General features: G+C 38.6%; 1 protein-coding gene across 1 annotated transcript; it reads left to right on the top strand.

Annotated features, from left to right (window-relative positions):
- Positions 1–1,489: 1,489 nt before the first annotated feature.
- LOC308691320 (cytosolic phospholipase A2 gamma-like) lies at positions 1,490–16,226 on the top strand (the record flags this gene model as incomplete). The annotated part of the gene is made up of 13 exons (XM_081366395.1): positions 1,490–1,549; positions 1,626–1,684; positions 7,160–7,262; positions 7,376–7,518; positions 7,726–7,927; positions 9,806–9,908; positions 9,981–10,121; positions 12,619–12,747; positions 13,389–13,532; positions 14,464–14,541; positions 14,618–14,772; positions 15,187–15,352; positions 15,432–16,226. The coding sequence occupies 13 exons, from the start codon at positions 1,490–1,492 to the stop codon at positions 15,593–15,595; spliced, it is 1,647 nt and encodes a 548-aa protein (XP_081222521.1). The 3' UTR covers positions 15,596–16,226.
- Positions 16,227–16,387: the final 161 nt, after the last annotated feature.

Raw genomic sequence — 16,387 nt, 5'->3', positions numbered from 1 at the left:
TATGTTTTTAACAAACATTTATTATTTTTTTAATTTAAAGCAGATAGGAATATCAAAAGCTTTTTATATATATTGTTACGACCGTCTAGGGGTCTGTCTCGCAACTAAAAAAGAGTGAAATGAGTCTCACTACCAGAGAGATTAGGAAAAACGTATTTACTTTTATTTACGGGCAAAAGGAAACAAATTCCAACTTCAGAGGATGACAAAGCCAAAATAATAAACAAAACCCCCCTTCGTGTTAGATAAACTAAATTCCTAAACCAAAAGAAAAGAAAATTAAATACACAATCCTTCCCTAACTCCCTAAATAAAAAAACAGAGTGCAAAATATGTACATCAAAAGAAATGGCGTCAAACCTCCTACAGCCCTTAATACGTTGACAGTACAAATCACTCAATATTTACATAAGGTAATTTAGACAATACAGATTCATATCAATAGCAGGACATATAGCATTAAACAAACTCTTTCTCTCTGGCAAGATACTCGAACCTACGAAGAGCGAATTAAAAGGCAGCGACGCAAGCACGCGGTGGCACAAAGGGCCTCTGGAAGGTGTTTGGGGTGGTCCTTTTATTCTGGTTGGTTGTGGAGACGAACCAATCGCCACGTCCGGTGAATTATCTGGAGGAACACCCATCTGAAAAACAAGCAAATACCCAGAAGGGACACTAGAGGGCAGAATAACACACAAACTCCTAACAATATATATATTTTCCATTTTAATTATATACACTGGAACAGTTTTTAATGGGAACTGAATATTACACAACACCAGCTTTATCTGAAACTATCAATATGAAGTAAAAGCATTACATAACTTGGGTATCATTCTTGACCCTTCAACGCTTATATTAGTGTAGCGGGTCAAGTGGTTGAGTTGAGAAGTGCATCTTTCAGCCTTCAGACTTTTGGCTGTGCACACTCTTACATTGAGGCTCAACAAAAGTTTTTCCAATGCTGCCAGCGTGAGGGAGAATCGTTGCGTGAGTTTTCCCATTCCTTAATGGTCCTAATGGAAATTTGTTAGCGCAAAAATTCAACTGCTATTTCTAACCCTGACTCGGTTCTTCGCGATTAGTTCGTGGAAAATGTGCGAGGCAAAATGTTGCACAGGGAATTAAAACAATTTATTCGCCTCAATCCTGACTCGCAGTTTTTAGAGGTGCGTAGAGAGTCACTTCGTTGGGTTGACGATGGGGAGGGCGTCCGCCCAGTGCACGCGAGGGCTTTCTCTTGTGATGCTTGTCCGGGGGTAGTAGGGGAATGGGGAAGCTGCTTTAACCATTAGCTCCTATAATGTTGTTTTTAGGCCCTGGTTGTAGCACCTTTGCCACTTGTCACCGAGACGGTGACATTTTAGGGGCGGTGAATGTAGCGGGTCAAGTGGTTGAGTTGAGAAGTGCATCTTTAAGGCCGGCTGATTATTTGGATCAGGTGGCGTAAGCGACGCATCTCTTTAAAGGCGTTGAGAGGAATGGAAAAATGGTGCGGCGTGAGGGAAGAGTGAGTCTCTTGGTGTATCGGCTGTGCGAGGGGGAGAACGTGAGTCTTTTTGGGAGGTTATGTCTATTCGTTGTTAATATTGAACCGCTTATCACGGCTCTTTGTTTGTTTGTAGCTCAGTTGGGCGTCTGCGCTTATGGTGTCCAGTAAATGGTACCAGCGCCTGCGGTTATGGTGTCCAGAAAATGGTACCGGCAGTGACGAGCCTTCAGAAACTTGCTTTCATAATAGCGAGTAGTGATCTTGCATAGGTCTTGCAGCAACGTAAGTAACGCAAGTCCTTTTGGAAGTCCATGCCTATTTGTTTTTAAATTCATTGAACTGCTTAACACGGTTCATTGTTTGTTTGTCGGTAGCTCGGTCTGGTGTCTGCGCTTATGGTGTCCAGTCAATGGTACCAGCGTCTGCGTTTATGGTGTCCAGTCAATGGTACCAGCGTTTGCGTTTATGGTGTCCAGTCAATGGTACCAGCAGTGACGAGCTTACAGAAACTTGCTTTTATAATAGGGAGTAGTGATCCTATAAGAGTTGCAGCAATGTAAGTTCACTGACTCTGTTTCTTTTAGATATAACGTATAAGGTTTAGCGCTGATTATTCTCTTGTTAATTTCACCTATGAATAGAAACAACACTGATGAGAGTGCGCACAGTTATTAGTCATCCACACCACTTGATTGTATTGCTATGGGGCATACGGCGTTGATTCAAAGAAAAACGTAAGTTTGATCCTTTTCCTGTTTTAATCTTCCAATTGGAGATTGGTTATTGTTTTAAATTGTCATAGCATCATAAACCACTTATGCTTGTGATTTACAGGAGGATTGCCTACGTCGGTCACTAGCCACTGTTTTTCCTGAGCTTAATCATTCTGTTGTATTTTGTATCTCTTGTGTGTGTGTGTGTGTGTGTTTTTGGAGCGGCTACTCTCTGGATGACCCGGACCTAGTTGGGTTTAGGATTGAGCCCTGCTTGTGGTAGCCTATTCATTTAAATGTTGTGTTTGCTTTATTTCCTTGTTTATTTTCTGTTTGGCAGTCATACTCCCAACATTCGGCCGATGGGCATCGAGCAATATCTCCTTTAGGAACTATAGGAACTCCTTTAGCGTCTATTTTGTGATGAAATGTTCACTAGTGAAGTGTGAAATGCTGTGTTAGTATATGTTTGCACGGCCGAATTGGTTTGAAGTGTTTTTGCAGTGTTTTGTGAACAGTACCTATTTATTCGACTTTATGCACTGTAGTTTTGATATTGTTAGACTTTATACCCTGTAACTTATTTACTATGAGGCTTTTATTCACTGTGACCTATTTATTGTAAAATTGTTTACTGTTACTTGTGGGAACTATTTGTCTGCCCTGATTGCCAATTCTTATATTTGCGAGTGTTTAATAAATTTATAATTGAGTACATCAGTCCCATTTCTGTTCCTTCATTGGACGCAACCTGCCTAATTATCTAAAAGGGGAGCGTGGGTTTTTGGGGTCTCTATTCTAAATATCCAAATTGTGCGTTGGAGCGCCCCCTAGGGGTTACATTAGTCAACTCTGTAAAGCTGCATTTTTTCAACTTCAACTTCAACTTCTTTTCAACTTTTCAACTTTGCGGTATTACCAAACTCCGTTCCTATGTCAGCCCAAAACGCACTGAATCATTGGTGCATGTGTTTATCACATCTCACCTCGTTTACTGTAATGTTTTTTTTTTTTCTTTTTTCTGGAATACCAGCAAAAATACCAATATCTCGCATTTGCAATGTATTCAAAACTGTGCCGTAAGATTGCTAACATACACTAAACGATCAACTCATATCATTCCTATTCTGTTTAACCTCCACTGGCTACCCGTGTCTTCTCGTATTACTTACAAAATTCTTCTGCTTACCTTTAAGTCACTCAATGGTGTTGCTCCATCCTATCTCTCTGACTTACTTTCTCCTTAGCCTGTATTCCCGCTCAACCTCTCCGATATTCTGGCTGTGAACTCCTTTGTGAGCCGAGATTTCGTCTATCATCTATGGGTGAACTCTCTTCCCTGGCTCTTAGGACAACCACCACACTGCATGAATTTAAGTCTAAACTCAAAACCCATTTGTTTAATCAGTCATGACATGTTTTTTCTTAAACATTTTCCATAACTCTACTACAGTCATAGGGCCCTATCTTGCACCCAGCGCAATTGACTTTGTACACCGACGCATGTATCATTCCTATTTTGCACCCGTGCACAGCGGACTTTTCCCTCCACAGACGCACGTCGGTAAATTAGGGAATGAACTTGCACTCCCGGGGGCGGTTCAACGAAAAGAGGAGGCGTGTTCCGGCGCAAACGTTCCCTGGTGCTATTTTGCAGTTTCAGAAAACAATTCCGCCACTGACCAGGAGAAACCTCGTCTAAAGTCAGTGTCGCGTTGCGCATGTTATTCAGATGCTATTTTAAGGGCGCATGCTTGACCATAATGTAGCGTGTGCTCAACGCTCATACACTTTGCTTCTCTCGTCTACACAGACGCAGCAGTTTTCATTTTTGCAAATCATACATTATTACAAGGAACAATATTCCACATGAGGGAAATCATTGTGGTGTCCATGAAGATAGGCATAAATAGGCATAAATCTAGCTTACACATTTACCCAAATTATCATACGCCTGTTTAAGCGAAGCTAATTTGGGTGTGTTTCTCCATCCCCAATGTCACTTCTCTGTGTTTTACGGCCCTGACGAGAACGTCGGTCTCCTCGGCTGTGAACCGCTCCTGGCAAATCCGCCGTTATAATAGCAATCTGCCATGGAACAAGCGCGCCTGCTCTTAAAGGGAATGTGAGATGACGCTCTGATTGGTTTATTTCACGTTACGCCCAAACCACACCTATGAGTAATGAAGCTACTTAAAACCAACACATTTTAGATTTGCGTCGAGCGCAAGAGTAATTTATCCCGCCGGTATAATAGCAACAGCGCCCGAGATCCGCCCACAAAGTTACTTGCATTTGATACTTGCGTTTCAGATCGTTAAAATAGGGCCCATGATGTTTCCTTATGTACCATTAGTCTTTTGTATCTGACCTTTGCTTCAACTGCCCACCTTTTATGCTGTCTGTAAATAGTGTTGTTTTTTGTTTCTATTATCGTTTCTGTTTGTGTTCGATTGGAATGAGATATTGCAATCGCTCATTTCTTGGACGGGGACTTGAAATGTCTACTGTCCATTTATTATGTATGAACTGATTGTTTGTTCTTTACTGTTATTGTTATTGTGAAAGGCGCTATATAAATTAAACATTATTATTATTTTTTTATTATAAAATTTATATTATATGTATTTTATATGCATTATTATTTGTGTCTATATGTGAATGAATTTACAGGTGTTTCTTCAACTATATGGGCTTGTTTCTACCTGTGGACTTTTAGAAAATAAACTTTTCACACACTCTCTCTCTCTAGATTATTTAGATGCAGAGGTAATTTCTCCACAACACAATTTTTATTTTTGCTTGTCTATTTAAGTTTTAATTTGATTTGATCTGTTTTAGATTTTTATCCATTACAGATAGATAGATAAAAATCTGTACCAGGAAATGACATGAAAAACTGGTTCCTCACCTCAGCTCTCACAATGACATCTAGACTTCAGACTTTTATAGGTTTTTATAGACTTTTATAGGTTTCAGAGTCCTATAAAAGAGCCTCTTCAGTTTGATCTGAGAGTCGACGGCTGCTGTGCTGATATTGGTGAAGCCTCGGGATTTTACAAGACTATACAAGAACAGTGAGTATGATTTAAAGCTTTTACAACAGGGCAGAGGTGGACAAAGTACACAACTTCCTTACTTGAGTGAAAGTACAGATACTACTGGTCAAATATTACTCCGTTACAAGTAAAAGTTGTAAAGACCGATTCTTACTTAAGTAAAAGTACTCGTTTTTAAAAGTACTTAAGTATCAAAAGTAAAAAATAAATGTCAATGCATTGTTTTATTATTGTTGCATTGTTGAATGCAATACTTACAGTACCTTATGCCTCTGAATCTATGCCTGCCTACCCTCATATCAATATCACATTTATTTCTAGAACACAGTTCCAGTAGTGGGATTGAATATGAAAAAAAAAAAAAAAAAAAAAAGAATATGAGATTGAATAAGTGCACTCAATATTACGTCTACAATGGTTTCGGACACCCAAATGGCTGCTCCCTCAAATAGTGCCCTTGGCTTAGTTTTTTGGCTTTGACGTCAACCCGACTTTCATTTCCAACCAAAATCCAACGTCTGTCCGACGTCGGGTTTTGACGTCAACCCGACTTTCATTTCCAAACCAAAATCATCCCCTGCCTTGACGTTACTACTTTCTACTCAAGGACCTTGACAGAAATGTAGCGGAGTAAAAAGTATGATATTTGTCTTTCAAATGTAGTGAAGTTAAAGTAAAAAGTTTCCAGAAAAGATAATACTCAAGTAAAGTACAGATACTCAAAAAGTGTACTTAAGTACAGTACTCAAGTAAATGTACTTTGTTACTGTCCACCTCTGCAACAGGGCAATTAATAGGCTTAATGTCATTATATTAATAAGTGCACAACAGTATGAATCCAGACTTTTTCAGTAAAGAGCTTTAATTCTTAACTAAAACTTTGCCAAAACCAGTGGCCTGATGCAAACTAGTAAACACTATAACTGTTGGAACAATACACTCTTATCAGAATAACTATATTAAGCTTTTGTGTATTTAGTTAAAGCTGTTTAAAGTCCACATGAAATCAAAATTGACCATATTTACTTTGTTTGCCGAAATTGATCGTTTTGTGGTGAACAATTCATCATGCAAGTCAATCCACACAAAAAAATTTTTTGGCTTCGTAATCTTTAATCAAAATCTGAAAATGCCCCTCCCCTCTGCATTGGAGGACCTTCCCTGATGACGTAGGTTTGAGGACTTGGGTTGGGAAACGCTTAACCACTCCCCTCAAACCGTTAGTCTGTTATGAGCAAGAGATGGAGAGGAGGAGCGCTAGAGTAAAACCCTGCCCTCTGTTCAATATTCCTTTTCACTGGGAAATACGTCACAACACTGGAGAAAAGTCGTTTGCAACTTCCGGTTCATGCAGACTTTAAATGATCAAGCTGTCTCATGAATTCCTCCTTTAAGTTTCTTAATATGACCACTAGGTAGAGCTCTAAGCATATTTTTGTATTCTGGTTCTTTTACAGTGGAAGAGATGTTAGAAATAAGTGCACAGAGTCTTTATTAAAACCAACAATAACTCCCACTGTTAGCAACTTACATTAAAAAACAAAACAAACAACAACAGTGGCTCAATAATTGACATTTGAGTTATGACTCATTTTTATCAAAAGAACTGTAAAGTTGATCAAAAGAGTTTCAAAAGATGTTGTCTATTAGTTTTGGAATTATAGATTTTAACTTTAATGTTTGACTCCATTGTTTTATAGATGAGTGCATCTAAACACCCGGAAAGGTAATTGTGCTCAAATTTCTAAGATTTACTTCATTATATCGCCTAGAAGTACTGTACTACATTACACAAGTCTATTACAAACTGGATAATTATGCAAATAATTGTTCAAAATGCTAAATATATGAAATAGCATTACAGTTAAATGCAGTACGGGTCTGTCTGTCTGCAGTGATGACAAACACTCTCTGAATAAGAAGGAGAAGAAGTTTGTAGACAATAAGAGAAAAGATGTTCTCCAAAGCCTGAAGAAGCTTCAGATACACTGCAGTGAGGTAAAACCTTGTATAGGCTACTTAATATCTGCCTGGCTATTCCTTTTTCTTACAAATTATGTCATAACTGATAAACATCAAATGTTAGCGAAGACAAACTGTGTGTGTTTCAGAATGAGGTGCCAAACATTGCATTACTGGGATCTGGAGGAGGACAAAGAGCCATGGTGGGTTTGCTGGGATCCCTGGATCAACTCAAGAAAACAGGTCTTCTGGACTGTGTGCTTTATCTGAGCGGAGTCTCTGGATCCACCTGGTACACACACACACACACACACACTCTCACACACACACACACACACACACACACACACACACACACACACACACACACACACACACACACACACACACACACACACACACACACACACACACACACACACTCACACTCACACTCACACACTCACACTCACACACTGGCTGAATGTCATAAATGAGAGCATATGTTGTTCCTCTGAAGGTGCATGGCCTCCTTATATCAGGAGCCAGACTGGTCCACCAAACTAGAGACTGTGAAAGACAAGATCGTCCAGAGACTCAGCGGTCCTGCAGTCAGCTGGGAAGAGGCTTATGACAAACTGAAGAAATATTACTATGAGAAAGACCTATTCAGCTTGACTGACATCTGGGCAACGATGTTCATTACATGTTATGTGAAAGAGGTCTGTAACTATTCATAATACAACACTCAATGATGTATGATCTTAAAGTCTACTTAAAAATTAAAATTCTGTCATCATTAGGGGCTTTCGCACCGGGAAACCTTTTCACAGTTCCTAGAACTATTGGCGGAAGTTCCCGGATGTCGGCGTGTTCGCACCGCAGGAACTGGGAATGATTTTAGTTCTAGGAACTCCTTTTAGAGGAACTCATTAACTCCTCCTTCAGAGTCGGTCTAAACCAAGCGGGAAGGAAGTTGACCGGAAGTTGATGCCGGCCGCGTGCCACCATCTTGTAGCAGAACTTCACTTGCGTTAGCATTCCATTGACTCCCATTCATTTTGGCGTCACTTTGACAGCGAATAACTTTACATCTGAGGCGTTTGAAGACTCCATTTGTCCATTATTTATTTCTAAAGAAACACGACAATGTATAAAATGCTCCATTACCTTGTAGCTTATGTTATGGCCCCGTAGAAGCAGTTTTTGTAAAAGTAGGCTAACGATTGCATCATAACCACGCGACTCTCTGTCGCACAGTAGAGAGATTACCGTATGGACGGGAGGAGAAGCTCGCACACAATCGGAGGGATGTGGAGGCAAAATGACAAAATAATTAATCAGAATACCTAGCAAAAGTTGCTCCTGCTCCTAGCTCATGGACACCTCCTACTCACGCTCTCCGTCTCTGCAAGTTTCGGAAGGGAATGATTCAGATTTCTCTTGGCACAGCCACTAGAAGACAGACGGGTTGCTCACGTCACATCTACGTCGTCAAGCTCAGTTTGAGTCGGTTTGAGTCTGCGCGTCAGGAACGGAAGTCCTAAAAAATCGCTAAAAATGGGCTTCACTTGTCTCAATTGAGTTCCAATGAGATGGCTCTGTCCACTTCTTATACTGTCTATGGTCTAAACCAGCGCTATAGGAACTATCCGTGACGTTAGTGTTCGCTGATTGGCCGAACGCACGTGAAACACCAGAACCCGCCAGTTTTAAAAAGCTGTGTAAACACACAGATTAAAACCTATATATTTACTCCATAAACTAACTCTACGAACATGTAAAACAGTGATAGATGAAGCTCTTAATCTTTACACTGAGGAGAAAATCCAACGTGACTCTGAGGAGAATAAGAGAAACATGATTATGTATTTCTGCTCAGCAACACTGGACATCAAACACACGGCACGCTAATAACTCTTCATCACTGTCTACTTTCTATGTATAACAGTTCTATCTAATAACGTGTTGGACAGATTGTTAACTAATGAACATGGAGAATGCGAGCACTATGAGCTCTGGTGTTCTCAGCGCTGTCAAAATAAAAGTCACAACAACAATATACGTCTTGCAACCAGGAAAACCTTCCTATGGGAACCATTAGTTCTCTGGGAATCATCCTGGTGGCCAGTTCCTAGATCTACCCAGTGCGAAAGCTCCTATTTACTCACCCTCAAGTTGTTTCAAACCTGTATGAATTTCTTCTGCTGAACACAAAAGAAGATATTTTGTAGAATGTCGGTAACCAGGCAGTTGATGATGGACCCCACTGACTTCCATAGTAGGAAAAAAAATATAGAAGTCAAAAGTCTGAGACCCTATTGAAAATCTGAGATTTATAAACGATTCCTAGTGTAACTGTTGTAGGCCAGTGAGAGCTGTGTGTGTAAACCTCACTCCCCTGATCTCAAGAGTAACAATAGAGACTGCGGTCTTTAGCTTTCCAGGCCGGAGACCCTGGATAGAATCCGAACGGGTAGCGAGAACCGGTTACACTAGCAGGTGTTTTTCACTTGATCTTGATTGTGACTGAATAAATTGTTCCAGTTCTCTCCTACACCAACATGATAAATAACAGCTGCTGAATTTTTCCTCTTCAGATTGACGAACACACACTCACAGATCAGTGGGACCAGAAGAGTAAAGACCCGTTTCCCATCTACACAGCGATCGACAAGCAATGCAAAAAGAGCAAAGATGCAGGTGTGTGTGTGTGAAAGACAGACAGTTCATGTGTTTGTGTCAGCTGTTATATGGACGTGTTTCTGTCTGCAGACCCCTGGTTTGAGTTCACTCCACATGAAGCCGGTTATTCCCTCACTGGAGCGTTTGTGGAAACATCCAACTTTGGCAGCAAGTTTGCAAATGGCCGTAAGATCAAGAACCAGCCTGAGATTGACATGCTGTACCTGCAAGGTAACAAACTCTGTTACAGGAGAGTTTATTAATATTTATAATATCAACTTACATTCTCTTGATTCTCTATTGTACATTGACCTGAATTAGAGAATAGTGTAAAACAGATCAATAGTATCTGGGTGTAGAGGTTTGAAATCTTGAGATATGCAATGGCTTACACTAATAACTGTCTAATATTATTCCAAGCAGCTAGTCCCATTTGCAGTGTTCATTGCCAGCCCAGCAACACAGTTCAATAAATCCACTTTGAAACGTTGTTAAAATAAAAGATGAAAATCTCCGGTTTTATTCCTTGGTTTCAAATTTACAAAAAAGAAAATGTGAGCTGACTAATACACTTATTCTGTAGTTGCTAATGAAATAAAAGATATAAGTAGCTAGAAGTTAGCAGTTAGCAGGTAAGAAAACCGTTCGCTTCCACAGCTCTCAAGATCTGAATCACATAATGTCATAAGAATCAACGTAATATAGCCGGAGTTGGCCTTTTCTTAAAGAGGCAGTACACTATTTTACCAATATGTACCAAATACTATAAACACATGAATTCTAGTATGCTTTTAACCTTTTAAGTATTATTTAACATTTTAACAATTACATGAACTTCTAAATGAAATTATTTACCTTTTTAACATTAATTCTTATTCACATTACTATGAATTGTACTTTGGCCTCAATAGTGTAAAACAGATCAATAGTATCTGGGATTGATCTGGAGATCAGGGGTCTCATTTATCAAGCCTCTGAGAATTACTCACAAGAACACTGCTAAGAATTGACTTAAGAGTAAAACAATTCTTGGTTCAGAGCAGCTTTTAAAAGTTAGTTATCAAGCATCTCAGTCGTAATTTAAGTGAAGTGTAGGACTAAATCTTAAGTGTCAGTCTTAGAGATAATTCACTACACTTTGCTGTGTCACAAATGGGATTTTGGATGATGACATAGTTATGGACCAATCACTGAATAGATTTCCTTATTTAAGAATATTCTCAGATGAATTTACATTGAATGGTGAAAGTTTACATTCAACACACATTTGACAATAAATAATTTTCAAGAGAATACATTATGATATACACATTGAAAATGAAAGATAAACACATTTTCCACTTTCCGTCTTAATTACAAATTTTAAACCGGTGTGCTGTTAACAAAACATTCTTCCTCTCCTGAAAGATCTGCGCAGATCTCTGTCTCCTCAGTGCCTTCACAAGCCCCTACTGGCAACTCCTAGACCTCTCGAGCTGTCTTAAAGGGATAGTTCACTTTGAAATTAATTTTTGATATGTTTTAGCTTACCTCAAGGGCATCCAAGATGTAGGTGTCTTTGTTTCCGCAGTAGTTTCAATTTTGATATTTTTAGGTCAAACCGTTCTTGTCTGTCAGTCATATAATGCAGGTCGATGGTCACTGTCTCAAAACACAAGCACAGAGTCCAAATTAAAACAATTCCCCATCGTCCAAATGAAACAATTCCCCATCATAAGTACACATTGATGGCCTAAGACACGAAACGAGCGGTTTGTGTGAGAAAACGAACAGTATTTATATCGTTGTTATCTCTTGAAAACAGCACACGTCCAAATGATCTGACGGCGCGGGCGGGTATAGATATATACATAGATGTCACCTTGGCTACTGCAGTTCATTGGAACGAAACCGTAGCCAAGCGACATCTAGTGTATATATCTATACCCGCCCGCGGCACTAGATGTCGCCTTCGTTACTGCAGTTCATTGGAACGAAACCGTAGCCAAGGCGGCATCTATGTATATATCTATACCCGCCCGCGCCGTCAGATCATTTGGACGTGTGCTGTTTTCGTTTTCTCACACAAACCGCTCGTTTCGTGTCTTAGGCCATCAATGTGTACTAATGATGGGGAATTGTTTCATTTGGACGATGGGGAATTGTTTTAATTTGGACTCGTGTTTTGAGACAGTGACCATCGACCTGCATTATATGACTGACAGACAAGAACGGTTTGACCTACAAATATCAAAATTGAAACTACTGAGGAAACAAAGACACCTACATCTTGGATGCCCTTGAGGTAAGCTAAAACATATCAAAAATTAATTTCAAAGTGAACTATCCCTTTAAATAACCGGGGGAGAAAGAGTGATTCTTAGCCTTAAGAAATGTGATAACTTGCTTTTATACTTAAGTTTGAAAGATGGAGTAAATTTCATGAATTATTAGCACATAAGACTAAAAGGGCACTTTGAGAAGCTTAATGAATACGGGCCCAGGTCTGTCAAAACTGAAATATAAAGCATTAAAATTAGAAATGCTGAAAAATCATTAAAATCATTTCACCAACACACTGAGGTGCTGCTTTTCAACATAAACCTTCTCATTACCCAGTGATTTAAAGGAAAAATTATTTTTGCTTAACAGTAAGAGCTTAAATCAGACTGTATTACGCATTTTATTTTAAAAATGATACATTTTCGTTTATTGTGAACACTTTTAAGCTCATATATGTTTTCTGCAGCTATGTGCGGCAGCGCTTTTGCCGATGAAGACGAGATCCGTCAAGTCCTCTGTGATAAAATAAAAGGTGCAACTTCATTTGTTCTGAAGATTCAGTTCTGTCTAAAGCTGAGAGTCATTTCATTATCATGTGAACCTTAATTCTATTTGATTTCCCCCCCAGAGTTATTACAGCATTTAAAACCTAAATCTAAAACACAAACAGAAATGATGATGCGTATGGAAACGATGGAAGGTAAAGCATTTATTACATCTTTTATTTATTGACCAAGTTGATTTATCTTTTGTGGTATATGTGGAAGATCATTCAGTGCTGTGGTTCCCAAACTCTGGAATTCTCTTCCTCTAACTCTTTGTTACAGTTCTACTATATACTCAACTAAAAACCTATCTTTTCTTACAGTATTTCCAACCCTCCTCTGTTTAGTGTTCTGCTGTTTTGTTACTGTATATTGTATGTATATGTCCTATGTGATGCATACTAATGCCTAATGCTGTGTTTCTGTAATATTCTTGTACAGCGACCTTGAGCTTGGGAAAGGTGCTTTATAAATAAAACATATTATTATTATTATTATTATTTTGTGTCTAATGATCTGTTCATGCTACCTGCTGAGGAATAAAAAGTTAAACTCTTTACTGATGAAAAATAAAAGTGAGCTATAATGATGAGTGTCACCTTAAAACACCTGATATCTGAATGTCATAAATTTGGGGATGGAAAGCACTTGATATTCAAGACATTTTGCCCTGTGTTCATGTTTGTTCAAGGTGTGTTTTCTTCAGAAGAGTCAAACTCCCCATCCACAGACGAATGTTACCAGGCGCTCATGGATCTCGTGGACATGAATCTCTTGGTTTTGAATGGCAAAGATCCGTCAGCTTACGATAAATCCATCAGAACAAAACTGAGAGGTAAGAATACACAAAAGTGTGCTGGAAAATGTATCTTTAATGGCCTTTCAGCAACATTTAAACAGTAAAATAAACTACAAACTTATTGATGAAACGGTAATATGCAAAAACATCTAATTAACACAAGATACACAAACCTGTATCAGATTAAAATAACTCAATCATGTTCTCCTCTTTTCTCAGAGATCTCTGGAGGCAAACATCAGCTGATTTTTCAAACGGAACAATTGAATGTCGCTAAAAAAGTTGATGCAAAACAGTTTATGAAACAATACACTGAGGATGTGTTAAATTTTTTGAGTCATTACCGCAGTTTCAAGCATAAAGGTAGGTTGACCTGTCTTTACAGTGTGTTGATTTGTATAATGTACTTCATTTTTGATTTTCTAGCCAGACTGATGCATAAACCGAGTGTGCTTTACTGTAAGATTCCATAAAGCTTCCAATAGCACCATCTTAGTGAAAAACAAATATACTAAAATGTATTTGAAATACTTTGTTTTGTGCTAAGTATACTACAAATACATTTACATATTTATTTGCTTAATAAAAATACCCTGCAATTGTACTTTTGGAATACCAAACTGGTATACTTAAAGTCTGCTAAACTGGAACAACTAATTTCATACTCAATGCACTTTAATTGTGAGGAAATAGTGCTGAGGTCCGAGATATACTTAAGTATATTTGATTGTGGTAAAGTGGAACAATTGTAAGTATACTTTAAGTACACTTTAGATATCATGTATTTAAAAACTGATATTATACAGCAATCATACAATCCTTATTAATAATGATATCAAAACACATTTTAGGCACATTTCTTAATATTATGCCTAAAATGTGTTCAGTAATTGGTTCTGATACTGTTTTATATTCTGTATCAGAACCAATTACTGAATTTAAGAACCACTGCGTATTTGTTTTACAGATCTTTGGGTGAGTATTTTTGATTGCATGGCTCAGTGGATCTGGGGCAGGAAATATGACTTTCTTCACAACATGAAAGGTGAGAACAGAAACTCATAGACAGATGCTAACTGGAAATTTATTGTGATTAATATAATAATGCTGTGATCCCTCAGATAAAGCAGTGCCCTCCACTCTTCCGGAAAGTGAGACGAGAGATTATATGGACGCTGGACTGTTGCTGAACTCCCCCTATTTCCCAGTGCTGAGAGAAGAGAGAAACATCGACCTCATCATTTCCCTGGATTTCAGTGACGGTGATCCTTTAATGGTATTATACGCACAGAGAATTCACTCATAGAAGTTCATTTAAAGAGATAAATCCCCCAGAAATCATCATTTATTCCCTCTCATGTCGTTCCAAACCCGTGACTTGTTTCTTCAACAGCAGATTTTTGACATTCATAGTGACAGAGCTCATACTAATCTAAAATAAACACATTAACAGATCATTTCAAATGCTGTATGTCAACAAACAAGAAAGAAAACCATTTAAAAATAAAAGCATGGGTTTTCATCTAACCATATTTATTTATAATACCTAGAGAGTGCTGTTCGCTAGCATTCTCATTTATCTCAGAGGGGGTTTCTCATCTCGACGATTTTGGTGAATACTTTAAATTTAAACTTGAAATGTCTATTTAACCCTTTTAATGAAACAATAATGTGCTGTTTTTTACTGCAGACAGTGAGGGAAGCTGCTAAGACGTGCGGGGAACTAAAGATCCCTTTCCCTGAGGTCAACATTCCCAATGGACACTCCGAGAAACCGAAGGACTTCTATGTGTTCAAAGGCCAAAACACTCCAACCGTGATACACATCCCTCTCTTTAATGAGGTCAACTGTGGAGGCAAGTTAAAGTCTTAATGTCCTGAATAAAACTGAAATATCAACTGTGTTCTGATTTAAGTGTGTTAATGTTTCTTCAGATGATATTGAGGAGTGGAGGAGCAAATATACCACTATACAAGGTCCTTTCAGCGCTGAGATAATCACTGATCTGATGGAGGTCGCTGGAAAAAACATCACAAACAACAAAGACAATCTGCTGGAGCAGATCCGTGCGGCCATGAAAAACACAAAAGATGAATAATAAATATCAGTGGTGTGCAGCGATCTGAAACTAGACGGCAAAGTCCTCACTGTGTGTTTTCATGTAAATTCCAGTTACACTTAATGTGGACACGTTTTTGACGCATGTGAAATGTGCATGAAAACATGTGGACGGAGCAATAGGCCAATCATTATGTGTTTTTTTCTGTTTAATGTTAAATAGTTTTTGCATGTTTCAGTCTGTTCATATAAACAGCTGATCATTAAAGGTGCTGTATGTAACTTTTTCACTCTACTAAAGCATAAAAATACCATAATATGTTTGCAGATATTTGGGAAACATGCTAAATTCACATACTTGTTTCTCTGAAAAACACTTCCACAGCCAGTTATTTTACTTTGAAATGCGCGTTTCCAGGCTGGAATGTTTCTTTTTGTTTTGGTCTGTGATACTTCACGTTGCCAATTTGCCAATTTTCATTGTCCATTACGCTCGTCCCCGTTGCGCATGCTAAAACTGGCAACCCGAGTGAGTGCCGTCCAGTCTGAGGAGCAGGAGGCGGGAAAAACCACGATCTCCAATATTTTGAATAATACTGCAGTACCTGTTTCGACCACTAGCTGTCATTCTTACATACTGCACCTTTAAAGGAACATTCCACTGTTTTTTGAAATAAGGCTTATTCACCATCTTTTCTACATTTAGATAGGTGGGCAAACGCATTGTTGTCTAAGTGCATGCATTGTTTTAGTTTGGAAGCGCCACCGCTAACTTAGCTTAGCACAATGAATGGAATCCTTTGTTGCCAGCTAGCAGTGCAAACTAAGTGCA

Source organism: Scardinius erythrophthalmus (genome assembly GCF_964197995.2).
Source record: "Scardinius erythrophthalmus genome assembly, chromosome: 5".
Lineage (NCBI taxonomy): Eukaryota > Metazoa > Chordata > Actinopteri > Cypriniformes > Leuciscidae > Scardinius > Scardinius erythrophthalmus.
This window is presented reverse-complemented; position numbering and strand designations above follow the sequence as displayed.